This window comes from Poecilia latipinna, unplaced genomic scaffold (assembly GCF_001443285.1).
Source record: "Poecilia latipinna isolate Pla-1442-1.1 unplaced genomic scaffold, P_latipinna-1.0 Scaffold2773, whole genome shotgun sequence".
In the NCBI taxonomy this organism is placed as follows: domain Eukaryota; kingdom Metazoa; phylum Chordata; class Actinopteri; order Cyprinodontiformes; family Poeciliidae; genus Poecilia; species Poecilia latipinna.
The window spans coordinates 5,948-26,516 of NW_015115389.1; the positions used below are offsets into that span (position 1 = coordinate 5,948).

A 20,569-nucleotide genomic window follows, 5' to 3' on the forward strand; every position below is an offset into this window, starting at 1 on the left:
ACATGCTTTTGCAAACTTTTTGCACATCTTGATGGCTCACTTTGACAAATGTGCGCTTGAGTATCAACAGCAAAGATGCTTCAATCAAGCCTTTTCTCTGCGACACCTATTGTGGTCTAACTTTGTAACCCTTAAGAGGAAAAAATGCACCACAGGTTCTTTGAAAGATGCAAATATTTTTAATCCGATAGTGAGTTAAAGTACATGCAGTGGTTTATGGTAGGTTTGGTTTACGGTAAGTTTTTCCGCATTTGATCTGTTGAGCGTCAATCAAACGGGAAATCTTTCTTACTCTGACGTCTGGTCGAGTAATCGGTGAATCTCTACTCGACCATCTCACGGTTTTACTGCAAGAAAGTGAAACGCTAATTTATTTGGCATCTGCCTACCCACTTGTCTCGGTTTATGAGGGTCTTTAGTATGCAGTTGAACTTTTTTTCTTTGATTGGAAAGCTTTAACGGAAATGGGTAAGTCAGCGGGACATTGATTCCTGCAGGCATGAGGAATACAGAGGGAGAGCCTATATTTTCTACATACAGTATGGAATTCACCATCATGTTTACTGATTCTATGGTGATGTGTCATGCCGTTGACTCTGTAGTTATTGCTCAGACTCTGTAATGAATGCAGTTTTCAGTGCTGCCGCAGAGTAAACACGGGGAAGGCTTCAATCGGCTGAAGGAGGAAGCAAAAACAGCAACGCTTAAAAAGCAACACGAGAGTGAGTGAGTTTAAAAAAAAAAAAAAAAAGCTCGCCAGGAACACACAGATAGATTTGCATGTTCACTTGGGAGTTAGACTTTTGGATTTTTTTTCCTCCCTAGAAATCATTTGCCAAAAAAAATAACTGGGAAAGATAATATCACTGTTTTGTGTGTGTGTGTGTGTGTGTGTGTGTGTGTGTGTGTGTGTGCGTGTGTGTGTGTGTGTTTGTTTTATTTTTCCTGCTTCTCCTGCTTTATTTGCATATCACTTGTTTTAAATAAGGAAAACCCTCTGAGAGATTTCTCTCTCTCTCTATTTTTTCCTGTAGCTATGGTCGTTTTCATCATGACAAAACTATCATCTCTCTCGGCCTTTTCTCTCACCTTCTCTCCCCTCCCCACCTCTTTTTCTCCTCTTTTTATTTCATTCCTTCCTCAGGCCTGCCTCCATTCAGTCTCACTCCAGCATTATGCTGCTCCGAGCGATTATCAAACCTGAGAATATTTTTTTTTCCCCCATCCCCATGCAAATCACCTCACCGTGTTCTTTTATCTGCCCCCGCCCCACCCCAGCCAACCCCCCTCCGAACCGTTTTGTGTAATCAAAGTAAACGGCAGCTAAAGCAAAAAGGGAAACGCTCTTTGTGGAGATGGATGGAGGGATTAAATATTAACCGGATGCGGCCGACTTAAGGCGAGTGTTTTACATAGCTGCTCCCGCCACGGATGCCGCACATTGATCCCCCCCTCCGCCACCTCCTCCACTCACCCCACCTCACCCCACTTCCCTTCGCCCCGGTGCCTTTACTTGTTTGGTCGCCTGCCGTTAATTTTTCACCATCAACTCGCCGGCTGGGTCTGGAGAACAGAAACAGAGCGGGTGGAGGAGAGGGAGGCCAACGAATGGTTCAGCCATCATCCACCCTCTCTCCCTCTCCACCACCACCACCACCCACTCCTCTGCTTTTAACAGGGGCAGGTGAGATGGATGATAGCAATTTGAAATTTTGTTTGTGCGTGTGATCATGGAGATTGTTTTCTGTATTACCATGGTGTAACAATTCCAGTGATTAATTGAGGCGAATGCCGGGTTCTGACTGGCTGAATGGGGCTTGGGGTATTTGTGTGTGTGTGCGTGTGTGGGTGTGTGTGTGTGCGTGTGTGGTGGCTTCCAGAATGTCCACCATCCTGCAATCCTGGCTCGTGAATGTAGTGTTTATCAGCTGACCTTGGCTACTCCCTGCCAAAAAAAAAAAAAAAGAAAAAGAAATCGGCCCGTACAAACAGCGGATCCAGCCTGCCACACACTGCCCCTTCTGTTATATCGCTTCCTTCATTTCCTCCTTCCTCCTCTTCTCCAGCTGTGATTAAACGTAGCAAAATCAAGCCACTCAAGTCCAACTTTTTTTACACCAAAAAAAAAAAATGGGGGGGGGGGGGGAGGCGGTGGGGGAAAGACTAAACAAAAACAAAATGGCCACAGTGACTTCACTATTTGCGCTTGAAGGACATCAGAGGTAGGAATGCTCCTCCGGCGGCGGCGCTGCGGGTTCGCTCTCTGTTTGTTGTTTACATGTGTACAGCAATATCCTGTGGGTTACAGAGGCAGCTTGTTAACGAGGGAGGGAGAGGGGGCTCCGACCAGAGCCGGTTCATCCCACCCAGACCCCGCCGCCCCCAACACTCATCCCAGGCCATATACACAGACACTCTCAAACACGCACATACACAAAGTTGTTACACCAGTGCTGGTGACAGCACAGTGAAGGCCCTCTGGCATTTATAAATGTGTCCACCCTGCAGCAGAGAGAGACCCCCACCGCCAGCGGTCCCCTGTCCCTCCCTGCCTCTCCTGCATGCACCCTCCAGCCGGCGCACTCGTCTGACGAGGTCGTGGGCAGGTCGTGACCCCCAGGTGGCCACAGTCTGGTCTACGCGGGTCCTTGTTTGCTCTCTTTTGTTGTTTCTCTGCCCTGCCGCAGAATTCCGGTGAAATTCCTGTTCAGAGAATCCTAAAAAAAAAAAAAAAAGTTAAGAAATAACGCCTGTGTTTCACAGCTGGGAGGTTTCTGATGCCGCATGCTGGTAGCTCAACAGTTTTCATGCCACAAATCAGTGTAGTTTTTCTCCTTCATTTTCACAGAAAGTACCACAGTGTGGCTCTTCCTTAAACGCGTTCTAACGTAGGTGTCATGTGGTACCCCAATGTCTCTTGTCTGAGTAGTACCCGTCTTGTGAAGTCGTTATCTGCATGAAAGTTTAGGCTTTTATTATGACACGTGTTATGTTTTGTATTTAACTACTCTTATTTTGAAGTGAGAAAGGAAGTAGTTCTTGAGTTGCTCCTCTATGTTGCTAAAGGCAATAAATGATCATCGTTTTTAGACCAGTTCTTCTGATTCTTACATGATTGGCTGTTTGATCGTTTTCAGTAAGTTTGGATCACATTTGGTAATCTGTAGTTCAAAACAAATGAAATACAAACTTTTAATTTGATTTGAATGGTGAAGTAAGGTTATGCTATGGCAGGATATGAAGGATCCTTTAAATCTGGAACTCTTTATTTTGAAGTAAATGGCTGTATATACTCTGGAAAAACTGAGAAAAATCTTTGGTGGCAGGACGTTTTATACTTCACAACAAACTCGAGGACAGAACTCCTGGGAAAACCTTTCCAAGGTAAAGTGAGAATAAAAACATTACTCCTTTTGTGTGTGTGTGTGTGACCAAACCCATTTGAAATTTTCTGACCAATCACAGAACAGTTCTCTGATGCTAAGGGAGAAAAGCGCTCTGTCCAGCTGATGTGTCGAGAACAAGCACAACCAAGCACCAAATTTCTTGGTCAGTTCTTGCGGCGTAAGTGTTTTAAGACAAGAAGAAGTTCTTGAGTTGCCCCGTTGCATTGCTCGTCGTGAGCGGCAACGCAACAGAGCAACCTTGGGAATTCTGAAGAAAAAAGAATTGCTGGCAAAATTAAGAAACAAGTCATAACCGAGTTGTAAGGACGGTGAGGATAGAGTGGCTAATCGTTATGCGCTGACAATGCTAAAGTTAGCATCTACATCTTAGCTGCCAGTTATTGTCAAGCTAAAGGATTGTTTCCCAGTTTTCAATGAGTCTGGATTACATATGATCATCTTTAGTTCAGTATCTGAGACATTTAACTTGAATTTGCAAATTCCACACTAAAGTGACTGTCTAAATACAGTTTTGAATTCCTGAACGCTTTATTCAGTTTGGGAAAACACAAAAACGGAGCGTTTTCGCATACATTTTTCGTCTTTTCGCCATTTGGGACCTCTGAAAAAATGACACAGGCTAGTAAAAAAGACTAATATTGTACACTGATTACAGATTCTTTAAAAGACACTTTGTTCTCAGTGTCACATTTCGTCATCTACACCCCCATGTTACTAGCTACTGGTAACTCCTCCTCTGTCAGATCACAAACTTCTCCTGCTTCTCTGTTCTGTATCCTTCCTAGTGCTCTCCTCCCTGTCTTTTCTGTGTCTCTGTCTCTTTTGCACGCCTTCAGTAAAAGTAGCCCTGGTCCCCATAGCAACACATGGTGAACTCTTACTCATTACCCTGTGTATGCAAGCTGCTGAATGGCATGAATCCTGCTCCTCATTGCTGTAATTTTATGCCAATGGGACTGTCATGATTTTATTTTTCCCTTTCTCTCTCTCTCTCTCTCTCTCCCACCTGACCACCTTGAGCAGAAAATGACGGAAATATTTAATCTCCAAAATGTTAGGTCAGTTGGTTTGGTGTATGCCATCCATCCTTCGTGTTTCCTTTTCTTTCCTTCTTTCTTTTCCTTTTCTTTTCTTCTTTTGACCGTTAAAGCTCCTGTGTGCTGATAACAGGTCAGCCGTTGAGGGCGAAACAAGAGGGTGGGAGGAGTGGTGAAAAGTGAAAGGGATACAGATGAAGGGAGGGCAGGCGAAGAAGAGGAAGAAGAAGAATCAGGATGTGATTATTGAGAGTAAGAAAGTGTGTAAGCAAGAAGGGAGGAAGAAAAAAAAAGAGAAAGATTTTCTTTATGTTGGCTCACCCGTAGCGTAGGCGGTGCACGGAGTGGAAGAGGTCAATAGGATGCCGTGATAGGCTAATCTGCCAGGAAAGGGAGGGTTAGGGCAGGCCTCACGGGAGCAGCTCATTGGCTAGATTCATTTGCCCCTGTGAAATAAAATCTCACTGTGTCTTTGTGTTGCTTTCTTTTTCTCTCTCCCTCTCTCTCTCTCTCTCTCTCTCTCTTTCATCGCTCTAAGATTGATAGTGGAGGCATTTTGCTCTGAAAAGTTCCTCTCGAGTGTGTGAATATTTATCCGCTCACGTACATATCCCGTATCTGCTCGTTTAGCTGTGTGTGTGGCATACTTTTCTCAGTCCATCCCAGTTCCTGTGGGAGCGCGAGTGTGTGTCTGTGGGCGTGTACGCTCAACATTTCCAGAGCTCTGTGTGTGTGTGTGCTTCCCCTATTCCAGTCAGACACATGGATGACAGATGACCCAGTGGGAGACACCAGCCATCCTGCCCAACCGGAATCTCTCCACACTCCCTCCGCCCTCCTCCCTTTTGCCTATTAAAAAGTGTGCTCTTTGTTTACTTCCTCGGCTTTTTGCCATAAATCCTGGATCCACCTCCTATGTGGCGCTGCCCTCTTTTCCTCAGGTTATGGCTTTGAACGCGATCATAATGGCTGCGTCACGGCGACTGTGTGTGTGCGTGCATGCAAGAGGGAACAAACCAGCCGCAACCTGTCTACGTGCGAGCTCGTCTGTCGTTTTGTGTGTGTGTGTCTGTGTGTGTGTGTGTGTGTGTAGAGGGGGGCTCAGTGGACCAGAGGAAACCTAAATCCTTATATATAAAAAGGCCGTGCACTCAGCCCGGGCCGAGGGAATGGAGGGAGGGGAGAAGAAAGAAGGGGGACAGAATCCGAAGGAGAGAGGGAGAGGGAGAAGGGGAAAAAAGTTGATTTCCTTTTTCAGCAGAGCCATATATCACCGGGCCTCCCAGCTGCAGTGTCACAAGCTGACAGAATGACATGTGTCATTTATCAAAGGGGCCAGGCGGGGGCCTTGGGAAACGTGCACCACAAAGCCTGAGAGAGTTCATTCCAACACTCAACCCTCCCTTCCTCCTTCCCTCCCCTCATCTCCACTCCTTCAGCCCGCCCCCACTGTTCACTCTCCTCCTCATTCACCCCCCTCGACATCACCACCCACCCACTCACTTCGCCTGGTGCTGAAAAAAACAAAAAGAGAAGGGCCCTGTAATGTTTGCTGTCTTCACAGCAGCTGTGTCTCTGTGTGTATGCAGGGTTACCCCCACTGAGTTCAGAGCTGGGCTGCACCTTAGAGCCAAACTCTGCTCAACTTTGAGGCAGAGAAAACGAGACGGGAAGAGGATCTTCGTTCGGTTAAGCGAGCGCTCATAAACACCTCGACCTGATGCACTAAATATCTTTCTGAAGCCGTTAAACATAAAAGCAATTTCAGTGGGTTGCAAAAGTAATTATACCCCTTAAAATTCCTAAACGTTTGTTAGATTTGTAACAAAAAAAAAAGTGTTTCGGTGCATTTTGCTGGTGTTTTATGACAGATCAAAGCACATTAGTGCATAATTGTAGCCTGGCCATCGCCTTCCTACGCTATTCCTCCCAGTTCTAATCTCGCTTCACAGCTCAGTCTGGGCTTTTTCCTGTTGAAGTGGATTCCTCTGGTAAAATTTCTACCGGGCCAACCAGCGAACAGAAGAGGTTGTGAATGATGTTGATTTTCTGCGCTGTTTTAGAATTGTAATCTGCCTGTAGTTTTAACAATTCCAGCAGAGGAAGTGAATGAATCTGTTCAGTCCATGTTGGCCACATTTCCAAATGTTAAATTAGCACCAGCAGCCATCTCGTTCAGCTGGGCTCTTCTTTCCCTTCAGTGGCGATTGGTTGTTTACAGCGCAGGCAGCTTTTGGTAAGCTTCATAGCATCAAACTGAAGCATTGCATATGTCACGGGCAAATGGTAGCGATTGGGTAAAAAAAATAGTTTTTTTTTTTAAGTCTGGCATGCATCATCTGTCCTCAGCTGGTGTTTTGGACCACCTGTCTCCACCAGGTCTGCACACCTAGAGATTCATTTTTTCCTTGCAAAACAGCTCAACATCAATCAGATTGGTTGGCATCCGTGAAGTTCAATGTTCAAGTCTTGCTATAGGTTTTTATTTTATGTCTGGACGTTGACATCCTAACACATGTATGTGCTTTTCTCTAAGCCGTTGTATCGCAGCTCTAGTTTGAATGCTTAGGTTTATTCTTCTGCTAAAAGGTGAACCTCCACCTCAGGCTCAAGTCTTCTGTGATCCAGGATTTTCCTCCCTGTTGTTAACTCCATCTCTGACCAGCTTGGGCCACCATGTAATTTGCACAGTTATAAGTCATGTAGGCCAAAAAGTTCTGACCGGAACGTCTTCTTCCCACATGCTTTGTGGAAAACGGAACTCCTTATTTTGCTTTCTTGTTGCTGCTACTACTTGTTGTTTTGGCAACAAGATTTTTATATCTGTTCCAAAAGTTACCAAGGGCCTCTTGACTACTTCTCTTCTTAATGCTCTCCTTGGCAGTGGAGGTTGGTGTCCAGGTTTTCAGGCCTTGTTTTCACGATTCCGTGTTTTTCTCAGCTAAACCTGAGACTTTCAAAGAACAGCTGGACTCATACAGAGATTAAATTCCACAGAAATGTACTCTATTTACTAACTAGTTGACTTCTAAAAGTAATTGCAGTGAATGGAGCTGAATACAAACACAAGTTACGCTAAGAAAAGACTGTGATTCACTTCTTTCTACTCCAAAATTAAGAGCTGCTTTGTGTTTGTCTAGCACATAAATTTCCCCCTAAAAATATATTGAAATTTGTGGTTTTTAACATGACAAATAGTTGATACTTTTACATAGCTGTATACCGAAGCATTGATCTTAACGCTCTGGCTGTTTCAGTTGTGGTTTCAGACTGTTTAAAAGAATCACCGTTTGCATCCATCAGCCAAGAGTTACACACTGCAACTTAGAACAAAGTTACAAGAGTTTTTTTTTTTTTTTCCCCCTCTGAGAGGCTACAGCTTTCATGGTGTGCTAGATACCGCAGCCCCTGATTTAACAGCCCATTACGTCGATGAGCAGAGGAATGCATTTTGTATACAATGTGCCACCTACAATATAAAGCAGCGTCAGTCCAGTCGTGGCATGTCTGTCTACCAGCTTTTTCTCCCCTCCCCCCCCCCTCTTCTTCTTCTTCTTCTTCTTCTTCTTTTTTGCCGAAGTCTTACCTCAGCGCACAGACTCCAAACCTGACTTCCTCTCATCCATCATCGGCTCACCTTTTATCCCGGGCCTTCATCCACCCCCACACCCGGCCTCAGCTGGGGCAGACTCCATTCTGGCCACATCCTGAATGAATGACTTAACCTACCTGTATGCCCTTCACCGCCATGAGCTCCCCCTTTGTTTGTTAATAGGCCTCGTTGTCGTTTCTGTTCTCTCTAATGTTGCTTCTTCCTTCACGGGAAGTTTCTTTGTGAATGTTGTCACCAGGTATGGGTGTTATTTGTTTTATTTTATTTTTTTTAAATGATTTTAAGCATTACTCAAAGCATACATACTGTTTTGTCATCTGTCTAGACGGGCTTGTGATGCTTTCTGATTAATTTTTAACCACGCTCACATGGCATAATGAATGTCACAACATACACCTTTTTTCTTTTCACTGAACTTGCAACACATAGAGTGCAATAAATAACTAGATAATTGCTTTGAACAGAAAGTTCAGAAGGTGACAGTAAGTTTGCAGAATCAACACCTCTACAGGCTGACTTTGTTAACCTATAGGGATGTGATAAGATTTTGTGGAACAATAGGAAAAAAGCACCGTATTTGTTGTCAAAGTAAAGACTCCCTTGTTAAGCTGCTGTTAGCGTTTGTCTTTGTCTCGTGACGCAAGTTTAAACAACCATCGTGAGTACGAGATAGAAAGGCGTGCGCTTTAATCTTGTCACATTGTGTAAGTTTGAGATTCTTTTTTTCGAAGGAAAAAAGGAGGCTTCTGTTGATTTGGTGCCATGCTGACAGAGTCGGGTAATCAAGACGTAGTCAGGCTAGCTAGCACAAAGTCTGTCCAACGTTCAAAATGCTTCTATGGGAGCATTTTGAGAACCGAGTTAAAAATTGAAATGGTGGCAGAATGATTGACAAGAGATGACATAAGCAGTATGACTACCATGACTGGCTAACCCGAGCTGCTAACAGTGGACAAGTTTGTTGTTAGCTTAGAGCTTTCTGCTAGCATTCAACTAAAGGGATATTGTGCTGGTTTTATTGGGTTTGAACTGCATTTAATTGTCATCATTTCTAAACTCAAGTAGACTTGTGAAACCTGACATCGGATGATTTTTACACTGAAAAGAAACTCTTCAAATCGCAGTTGGAGTCGTATGTTCTTGTGTTTTTATTCATCCTCTCCCACGTACATTTCTCCTGAATGTTGAAGATGTTGAAACTGCAATGTTTGCTTCAGCTTCTTCTTCTTTTTGCTTGACCTTCATTCATCCATTGCCTTAATATTTCCAGAATTTAGAAGCTGCCTCATGTTAACATTTTTGGGGGGTTTAGCTTGTGCTTCTTTCTTATTTATTTATTTTTTTCAGTTTCTTGACAGCTGCTGAACTATTTTGGTTAGAGTTTGTTTGATGTTTTTTCACTAAGTAATACATTAAAGTCTTTTCACTTGACTAAAAAAGAGCTGCACATTTGAAAGCTTAAGCCGCTTGTTACACCAAAATAGTGGAGTGACTGTTTGCACCTGTGCGTTACACATACTGCAATAATTCGCCTGAACAGAAGGGGTCACTGTTGAGGACCCCACTACTGCTACACATAAGTAACTTTAGCAGAAGAGTCAGCAGGAAGCAATCTCTACATTAAAACATAAGTCAGAAATGTATACTTATCTTTGCACTTTTGGCATCAAATGTGAAATCAACATCATGAATATGCAATAGTACAGCTAACTCAAGCTATTATAATTAGATTTTAAATAAATCACAAGTTGTACAGCTTTTATCAGGATTATTGCCACAAACATCTTGCAGCGACTTTCAGTATTGAATGCAGGGACATTTCTAAAGGTTAAGAAGAAGAAAAATCAATGCAGCTTGAACAGTCGGGGTGGGGGGGCTTCCGATACAAACCATCGAGATGCAACTTGCAGGAATTCGTCCCTCCTTTTTATGCTGACTCGTGATGGCAATTACAAACGTTTATTCATCTCTAAACAGAAAGCATATCGTTTTGCGGTGCAGACAGCCTCGTCCTGGCAGACCAGACAGCCTCAAGAAAAGCAGAGGAGCTCTCTCTGGGTGGAATTCTCCTTTTAATTATTCAAAATCTAACACGGCGCAGACCGAGGTAGAGAAGGGGAGACGGGGAAAGTGAATGAGAGGTGAGAAAGCAGAAGAAGACGAAGAAGAAGAGGTGGGGGGTGGGAAGGAGCCCTACTGACAGTGTGACGCTCCTTTGCTTTGTCTGTGGGGGTTAAAAGACGTGGTCGATCATTAAGGGGAATATTCAGCGGCCGCGTCACAGAGGAGCGACCCTTCAAACAGGTCGCGGACAGTTCACTCTTTAAACACTTCCTCCCTTCCCCCCACTGTTCCTCTTTGCGTGCTGTGAAAGGTGTTTTCACTCGCACTGTGACAGGTTTTAGGTCTTCGCTCGGTAACCAGCATTCAGACGCAAGTTGATTTCATGACTCAATTCGGGTTGGATGAGCAGTCACCTAAAATCATCTGCATAAATGTGGATAGAATCTTTGTTTTGGCTCAACATATTCATCCTTTTCTCCGCTCCTCGCTTTATTTCCGATCGTCTATGTGATTTTTGTCTCGTTCTGAGTGGGTAAGCGGAAAAGTAGAAAGCAAAAGAGGAAAACCTGTTTTTATTTTATTTTTAATCTGTCTTCATAACCCATATTCAGGTATGCAGCTAAATATGAGCTGACAGATATAACTCAATCGCTGAAAAGCCTTCATATGATGGCCTTTCCTCTGTCAGCACCTTTAGGCCATCAATTGCCCTACCGCCCGCCCAAACCAAGAGAGATCCTGAACATCTCCCCCACCACCAGCATCTTCAACCAATTCAGCATTTTAGGAGATGGATGCTTCTTTAAAGCAGAGATTGATTGTGGGTATCAGAGTTATGGTGCCATTCATCACAGTAGATATTATTCAGATGAGCAGCAATGAGCAGGGAAGTGAGACCCTTAGCCCATTGATGAGGAGGGGAAGTGGGGGGAGGGGGGGCTGATGGATTCTATATGAATGCATGTGAGTTTCAAGGGGCCCTTCCACAATTAGTACCTCCTTTTGGGGCCTTTATAGTTTTATTTTTGGGAATAATGAGCATAAATAGTCATAAAAATGCTCAAATCTCATCTATGATCTGAATGAAGTTTGTAGCATTTTCTGAAAGCTTTTGACTCCACCCAGTTTCCGATCGGGCTTTTTCTAGTCCGTTCTGATTTCCAGTTTCCCTTAAGGTCAGAACTGTCGATTCTGAATTGGACCTGTTCGTTTCTTCTTAACAGAATTGCATAGAGATAGATGTGAAAGTTCTGAATCCGACTGAAAATGAAGAAGTATATATATATATATATATATATATATATATAAAAACATATTTATGCTAAATTTGGTTGCAACAATATCTTGCCGCTGGGTAAGAGCTGACTGGCAGACTGAACAAAACATCCATGACGGACCCGTCTCCTTAAGTTACCAAGCGACCAAAACTACAAAGCGACAAAATGACTCGCTCCTTTTTTTTAGGTGACACATAGTTTTGCCTTTATTGTTGGTAATGTTTCTGCATCTTGCTGTTAATTATATATACATTCTCATCGGTGTGTGAGTGTGTCTGTCTGCATTGGTCTCCGCTGATGCGATCTCTCTACTCACCGGTCTCGGATTTACGGCTTCATTAGGATCCTTGCGCTACCTCCCCGTCCTTCCTCTTTTTTTTTTCTTTTTTTTTGTACGCGTCTGCCTCCTTCTGTGCGGCCGCATTTGCAGACAAAACGCACAGCCAGCCGTACGGTCAACACGCCGCTCTCTCTCTCTCTCTCTCTCTCTCTCTCTCTCTCTCTCTCTCTCTCTCTCTCTTCAGGGAAAGCTGCAGCTAAAGTACTTTTCATTCTGGCACTTTGTATAGTTTGTTTCAGTTCTTGTTTGTCATCCTTATAAATAATCTGTCATTGTTCGTCAAGGCTTAGCACCTCATTGTGACTCGAGAGTTGAGGCGCTGTGGCGGTTTTTCGGAGGTGCTTCCCTGCCCCCAGGCAGCCCCACTCGTCTGAAAAGAGCCCCCTTATTGTGTGTGTCGTCTTTTATGGCGCTGTCTGAAAGAGAGGGATGCACTCCAGTCGGCATTCAAATGCACGTGGTGAAGCAGCCAGCAGAGCAGGACAAACACCACTGGTTGTAAAACGCTTTGAAAAGGAGTGTCTGCATTTGAGTGTGTGAAGGGGCAATGGATGTGTGTGTGTGTGTGTGTGTGTGTGTGTGTGTGTGCGTGCGTGCGTGAGTGAGAGGGTGCAAGCTTGGAACTGAAAGGATTTCACTCACTTTACATCCACTTTTTTACTTCCTTGATACAGCTTGTGTCCACCTGTCTCCTGTAATCGCCTGAAATGACTTTCTTCTTGCAGGACTAAGAAAAGAGCCTTAAAGTTTGGGCTTTTCAAAGTTCCCCCTCCCCATCACCAACACTATTATCAGGAGTCAAGTCATGCAGAAACATAAAAAAGAAAAAAAAGAGAAGGTAATCATACTTTGTGCTGGTGCTTTTGTCGTCAGTCCGTGATGGAAATAGGTCTAAATATGAGATTAGAACCTGCCAGTGACTGATGCTATTAGGCAGATATGCCATAGACTTCACTATCTTCTGCGAAGGATTAACGCAAATTATACTGGGAGACGGGCTTGATTTCTCCTCTGCCTGGCTGGATGTGGGCATTTGAGGCACTCTAAGTTGACAGCGTCTGTCTCTGCTTAGTTCTCCGAGACAGGTTGTGTGACAGCTGATGCCAGCCGAGGGCTTAAAAAGTGTGTATACGTGTGGGTGTCGATTTATTTTTTTTGCATGTGTGTGTATGTGTGTTGGACGCCGTTTGGTCTGCTCGTGCGGCGAGTTTGTCTTTGCGTGTGTGTGTGAGCAGGAGAGTTATAAACTGACAGGCGAACGCGTTTGAATGTGATTGCACGTCAGTGACTTTTTCTCTTTCCTTGATGTTGGGAAACAGGTTCTCTTTGAGTTGGGTGACAATTGGGAAAGGCTAAATTTAAGCTTGGTGGCGTCCTCTTTATTTCTACACTTTATTTTCCAAGTGTTTAGTTAAATAACTCCAACGTCTGCAAGACTGTCCAGGTAAAGCCAGACGGGTGGTTTGGATAACTTTCCTGTGATTATTTGAAGTGTAGTACTGTTGATTCCCATCAGGACTGTTTTAAAGTCTGTGTAGATGCTTCCTGTTTTAGCCTGAGGGTTTCCTCTTGGTGCACAGATTTAAAAGGGGAACATGTTCTATAAGTCTGTGCAGTGAGCTGGAAGACTGGATGTATAGTCTGAATCCCTGTTTCTCCCATGAGTAAGTCTTGCCTTGTCACCCTCATGATTATAACAAAGGTTCCACCTTAAACTAAACTTGGCCAAAGATTGGGCTTGAGATTCACCTTGAATCTTTAACCTTTTGTAATATCATGAATTGGGGGGGTCACGTTAGTGCTGGATTTAGAGACGTTGGTAATCTTTTGGAAAGAGTCTATGTTCTACAGTCAGACACTGTTGTCTCTACGGTTTGTAAAGCTAACCATACTGCTCAGTAAAAGAAGACACTTTGGCCAATTTAAAATGTCAACTCCATTACAATTTTGTTTGTTGAAGATAATAACAAAACCCTGTTTGACCACAGCTACTCTCTTGTAAATATGCCTCGATCTCCAAATCCCGATGGCTGCATGTTTAGTTCGACTGTCTACTTAGTAAAGCCTGGAGTTGGGTGACTAGCAGGCAAGCCTGCTAGTCACCCAACCGTAGGGCTTCGTTTCTACACTGCAGGTGATGAGGACATTCCCACATAACTGTCTGTGTATTTTATGACCAGAAATTTCTGATACCTTGAGCTTTATTTCTTACATACAAAGGAAAAGATCTCTACCTTTCTCTCACCCAGATGGCCATCAGTGCACAGCAACTGCTGGGAGAGACAGGCATTGCGGAGCTGCTTTGGTTTTACATTTAGTTGGAGGAAATCGTGGTCACACCTGTGCCTCCTGTGGCATTTCACAAAAAGTACCTCGGACAGTGGGGGAGATGTGATGCAAACTCTTCAGTGCTTTTCTTTCCTTTGTGCATCTTAGACCTGTGTTGGGAATTTGCCACACAGAAAGCAAACAAAGAAGTTTCTTACAACAGAGGACAGTCGTTTGAGTTAAAAATAGAGACCTCAACCCAACTGAAGCCTAATCAGGATTTTTTGAAGGGTTTCCTACTTGAGCAAAAATTAAAATTTTAAGTCCTAAGGTACAAACTCCTCCTTTCTTCCAGTGTGTTTTGCTGTTTCCCTCCTAGAATTACTTGAGATTAAACTTGAGGAATCCGACCAAAACCACCTCAAATGTCTAGAAAACAATATTAACACCTTGAAGTAACTTTCAAAATATCGATCTCCACTGTGTCTCCTCCTTGTTCTAACTTCAGCTGCCCCCCCCTGAGATTTCTGCCCCTTCCACCTACTCATCACAGTCCTCTCTCGTCTTCACCTCTCTCCTTCGTTTGTTCTGATGTACGGCCCGAAGCCCTCGCTTTGCTGCGTCAGCAGGACCGAGCGGGTCAAAATACAGAGTGACTCACATAAGGCTGCAAAGATATACCACATACTGTTAAGGCTGTAAGTCGGCCCACTTCTAATATAATGTCATTTTGACAGCTGCTAAGTGTGCACGGTTAGGAAGAGTTCCCTGACTGTCTGAATGTGGAGATTTCATTGTTTTCCCTTTCAAGGGTACTTTTGAAACAATCCAGCGGATGAAACTGATCCTAGAAGAAGAACAGTAAATATTTCAACATTATAGAAGTGATGTTAGCTGTCACTTAGGCACCCGAGAAGCCCATATCTGTCTTCTTATATGTAGCATGTGCCAAATCAGTCTCTTCCTGTCCTAGACGGGGTTTGACTGATCCGTCCGAGGCACAGTTTGCTGCTGCCAACATGGGACTTGATGTTTCTCTATTTATTTCCACGGCCGATGCGTTTTTCCCCATATAAAGACAGACTATGTCTGACCGTGTCACCCAGTGATGGATTGCTTAGTCCTCTTCTCTCAGGAAGAAAAGGGTGGGGGGGAAGGGGAGGAGAAGGATGGAGGAGGAGAAGAAGACGGGAAAGAATGAGAGGGAGAGGAAGCGGAGTGGTGCGGTACGGCAGTGAAGGACATGGCAGCTTAGCGCTGGCCAAAAAGACTGTGCAGAACACCTGCTCCTGTCTCCAACGCCCCTTCAACCTCCTCATTACCTGTCAATCTATCACAAGGCAGCCAGATCAAATGTCTGCAGCAGCCAGGACTCTCAGAGGGAGGGAGAGCAGGGGGTGGGAAGACGAAGAGAGGAGGGGGCTTAAAAGAAAGAAGGGAAGGACTGGGACAGATTGCGTGTGTGGGAGAGCTGAAAATGAAGATGAAGTTATTAGAGCAGCTGCATGTGCATATATTGAGTTTGTCGGGGTAAACTTTCTTTGGGGCGTGATTACTTGAAACTTCTGGAGGGAGCTTGACGTGTTGCTGCTTTGCTGGCAGAACTTATAGAACGCTGTCGTCAAAACCCCCCTACCAAGCGGGCAACGCATTTTTTTAAATAGCAGCAGGACACATCTTCTCACGTTCATGAATAATTCAGTTCCTAGCATTGAAGGGTTAATACAGAGACCTAAAACGTGTTTAAGATTTGTTTTTTCAGAAGTCTATGTTTCTCATTTGAAACGACAACACATAAAGCTTCCCCATAAACAATAAAAATTGATTTCGATGCGAGGCATTTTGAGTATTGGTGAACTGTTAGCATTGTGGAATACTGTGGCTAGCTAACTGTTATCCGCTAACACTTTGTAGTTGTTCATTGACTTTGCAGTATTTTACAAAGAAAAATACAAATAATAACCAAAAACTGTGAGAGTACAATCCCCGCTTACTGTTAGCGCTAGCTTCGCAGAAATTACAGTTTGCTTCATATAGCTTCGTCTCCACCCAAAATTTTGACATCTGGCACTTTGATTAATCAGTGGGGAATTTCAAACAGGAAAGTGACAGATAAAATAAATGTGATTAATTAAAAACTACATTAATACAGGGACATAGCTGTTAGCTGCTAACTATGCTAAAATTGGAGTGTGCTTTGTCCCTTTTATTGCAGAAACAAAGGATAATTTCATAACATTCAGCACATAAAAAATTTGCTCATGAAACAATAACAAACATTTTCACAGTATTATTTTTGATAATATTGGTTACGCTTCCTCCAGATCATTATGGCAATTCATGAAAACTTATTTCAATATTTATGAGCTTAGTCTCATCAAAATGAGAAACTTTTTGACAAACTGAGTTTTGGGCAACTCTCCACCATCTCATTGAAGTATGTTCCTATATATCAGTCGTAAAGGCCTACTGAACTGGTTAACAACCTTGTGGCTGAATCCCTTGATGCAGCACCATCCAGAACTATTACAACCCCTACTAAAGACGAATATAAAGTCTCAAAATAGATTAGCCCTCAGTGCAGTGGCATAATGCCCCCCTCCCCCCAATAAATGCTGCAGTTCTCTTAACAGTGAGCTGTGGAGATTTATTCCTAACCAGGCTCCTCAGTGTCCTCGTTGTGGGTGGTGATGGTGAGATAAACTTATCTTCCTATCCCGCCATGTTTGTCTCAGTTTCGGTTGCTTTAAACATTTTGATCCTAATTCTCTAGAAACAGCTGAGGACCATTTGTATTTTCTTAAAACCATCTCCCGACTTATGAAGATCAACACACATCTACATTACCTGAATGGTGTGTTCCTCTGACTGTTAAATATGACTGTCATGTTACATTTATATCCCACATATACAGCGGCAGATTCCTGCCGCAGTTTGGTGATTTACTTAATTTATGCATAGGGTTTATTAGAGTTGAAACTATTGTAAAGGTGCTGAAATTAAAGGTTTGATTTAGGTTTTCTGGCTTTTTAAGTGTGAAATTCTGCTACTCCGATAAAATATTTTATTTTTAGATGTTACTGCAGAGATTTTTCCAGAGAGACCAATACCTGTGGGGAGTGTTGAGTGTGATTCTGCATTGTGATGTTTTAGATGTGTTCCACAGGATCTTCCCATTTTCTTTTCTATATGTCTTAGATTTGAATTATTTTTAAAAAAAAAAAAAAAAAAAAAAAAAAAAGAAAATACATGCACATCTGTTTCCAAGCATGGCCTGTAGTTTCAGGGTGAAACGAATTGCACATACGTAAGCATGCGGTAATATGTGCATTTGTGCAGTCAACACTTAGCATCTGTGAGCTTTAAAAGACAGCTGAATTTCAGCTCATCAAAGTGCATTAGTGCACACATGACAAGTCCCAGCCCTCCAGTTCTGATCTTTTTTTTCCCCCCTGTCTTTACTCTCTCTCTCTCTCTCACCTTGTTTTTTAACGCTCTCTCGGCCCTCTCTTGCCTTTAGTATGTGAGCTGCGGTGATTTACGGTAATTATCCATCGTAGGGTCATCTATCAGGCTTGCTGTTGCTAGGAGATGGAAGCAGCTGCTGCTTGCTGTTGTCTCGTTGGGGACGGTGCATGTGTGCGTGTGTGTGTGTTTATGTGTGTTTATGTGTGTTTCCTGCGACCTGAGCAGGGACGTGTGCACGGGGTGGAGTGTATTTATTGGCGGTGTGCGAGTGTGTGTTTGCCTTGATGCGGGGATTTAAAAGCACAGGTGGTAGGAGCAACACAGAACTGTTAGTCAATGGAGGTAAGGATTATCAGAAGGAGGCAGACTTTGGCGAGGGCGGGGTCAGAGGTTGAAAAGGGCCAGGTGGAGTCTGAGTGTATGTTCTTTTTGGGGTGGGTAGGCGGGGGTGGGATATGGGGGGGCTTAAAAGACACAGGTGTGGTGATAGACAGAGGAGCTGGATGATAAATTCATCCGGCCATATGGAAGTTGGAAGAAGTCGAACCTGGGGGGAGTAGTTTTCACAGCAGTGAAAATTGCAAGATTTGGTTTCTCTCCTTGTGTGTGTGTGTGTGTGTGTGTGTGTGTGTGTGTGTGTGCGTGTGCGTGTGCGTGCATGTGTGTGTGTGTAGAAGAGCAAGCCGCATTTCCTACGGCAGCTGATCGACCACAGATGGGTGCTGGTTCAAATCCCTGCCGAGGGGGCCCGCTCCCTCTTCACTGTGCCATTGTAATCCGGCGGTAACCCATTGTGTTGACACCGTCTCATGTTTCGTGTTATACAAAAACCATTAGACATCAGCTCCCACACACACACACACACACACACATACAAGTAGGACACACCGAAAGGTCAGCTGCAAATATTATGTCCTTGCAGCGGTGCGCTTTTACTGGCAATCAGACAGGAAGTTTCAAAGAAGAGCAGGAAATTGTCACAGGTAACCTGGTTGAAGGTTTCCAGATGTGAAAGAGAGGTGAGATCAACAACAATAAATAACACATTTACTAGAGCCGTAACAAGACCTTATTGTATTGAAATGGCCCTGCACTTTCCATCAAGTCAAGTCTAGTTGCTGTCATCGTGTGACATCATCTGGTGAAGGAGGTTAAAGCTGTTATTGTGTCGTATTTATGTTGGAGACTCTCATCCTAAAGGAAGAAGGAAAGTAAATCTTGACTTGTTTTGACAGAGTTAGCTTGCTAATGCCTGCTGGTGGGAGACCACAGTTATAGAATTGAGGGATCCTTCACCATTCTTAAAAATTGTTTGGCATTTTGGGATTTTCAGCAGAAAACTGAAATTTTGACAGAGTGACTGACAGGTTAGGAAGAATCCGTAAGCTAGCAGCTAACAACTATAAATGTGGCGTCTTCGTTGCAGCTTAAGCTAAAAAGCTATTTCAACGTTTTCATCTGGATTACGTTTGATCCTGTCGCTAAGCATGTCGCAGCTAGCAGTAACTCAATTAATCGCTTGATAAATTAAAATGTGCTCGATGGTTTCCTTTATTATTATGGCAGTTTTGTTTAGAGTGATGTCATAATTTATGTAAGGTTGTGTGTTGTTTTTGTTTCCTTTTTATTTCTTGTTTTTGGTTGTTGTGCTTTACTTTGAAATTTTAACGTCTTCCAGTTCCAATATGGAGCATAAAATTTAATTCACTACAAGTAGAGAGATTGAACTTGCAATATAATGCCATTTTTATTATATTACTGGTTAATATTACATTTCTCACAATCATTTGTGGGACAATTTATCGTCCAGTAAGATTTGATATCATGACTACCTGTCGTTTTAAATCACACCTGGAGTGAACCATTCTAGTCTGACCATAGACTCATTAAAAACACAGTTTTGAGGGGGGTTTTTGTGTTTTTTTAAGTATGCGTTTTATTTGTAAAAACAAAAAACATAAGCATTTAGAGTGCATCAAAAAGCAATCTTTGGATAAATAAAACCTGGACTTTTTTTTGCAGCAAAGTATGTGGAGCTCATAGTTTTTCCCCAAAATGTTGCTGAACTCTTCTCTCGTGTTGTTGACATGAACCTAATGTAATGTCTCATGAGTTTAATGTATGCCAACACCAAAGATATGTACAACAAATTCCAAGGGTTAGGGTTGAGTAAAGCAAACTTTATCAAATAAAATACCAACGCCTTTGTCCTGAATATCCGCCTCAACGCTTTTTTTTTTTTTTTAGCCTGTCTGTTTACGGAGGTTTTATTTGCTTAACCTGTCAGCAGATCTGAGGGAGGGAACCGAACGCGTCCATATGAGCCACAGCAACTGTAAATACAACCTCCACTCTCTGCTCCCCATACCAGCCTAATTAGCGCCAGTTAGCATTTGTCATTGCAGTTAGGGGTGAAGATTAAGAACACCTCTCAATTAATCTGCAATCAGCCTGTTTGTTAATTAGCTAACCTGTTCTAAGTGGCCTTCGGGGCTCTCGTGTAATTAGCTAAGCTGCTGAGAAGCGGGCCCGTGTGTTGACTTTGACCTAAAACGTACACACGCACAAACAATGCACAAACGCACGCACACACACACACACACACACGCACACACACACACACACACACACTTTTTTTTGTTCACATATATTAAATAAGACAAACACTTCACAAGGCATCTGCAGTCGCGTTCAAGTGGGACAAGAGTCGATGTAAATTACATGCAAACACAAACACGGGTTCTGCGTGTTCAGGAGAAGAAAAAAAATAGAAGAAAAAAAAAACCGGTGCACACTCACACATATTTATTAGAAGTGCACTCAACTCCCATCCACGTATAAATATTTTCACATTGTCACGCCTGCGCTGATATGCTGATTATTTCCCTCCCTTCACTCCGAGGTAAAACCGCATCCCTCAAAAGCATTCTTAGATAAAGCTAAAGGAGGAAAAACTATACAGTCCCCCCCTTTCCCTTTCCCTTCTCTTCCAGCGCCCCCCCACTTTCTCGTGCACGCACACCCTTTTGAACATTTCATCCTTTTCAAGTGCAACAACATTCCAACCAAAAATGAGCAGCTTCTTCGTTGCTGTG

General features: G+C 43.3%; 1 protein-coding gene across 1 annotated transcript in view; it reads left to right on the forward strand.

Annotated features, from left to right (window-relative positions):
* Positions 1 to 972: 972 nt before the first annotated feature.
* The window catches only part of LOC106939108 (teashirt homolog 1-like), a 34,256-nt gene continuing 14,659 nt past the window's right edge, over positions 973 to 20,569 (forward strand). The window contains exon 1 of the mRNA XM_015021403.1: positions 973 to 1,684. Coding sequence (XP_014876889.1) covers positions 1,432 to 1,684 — 253 coding nt within the window. The 5' untranslated portion in view covers positions 973 to 1,431. The remainder of the gene's footprint in view (positions 1,685 to 20,569) is intronic.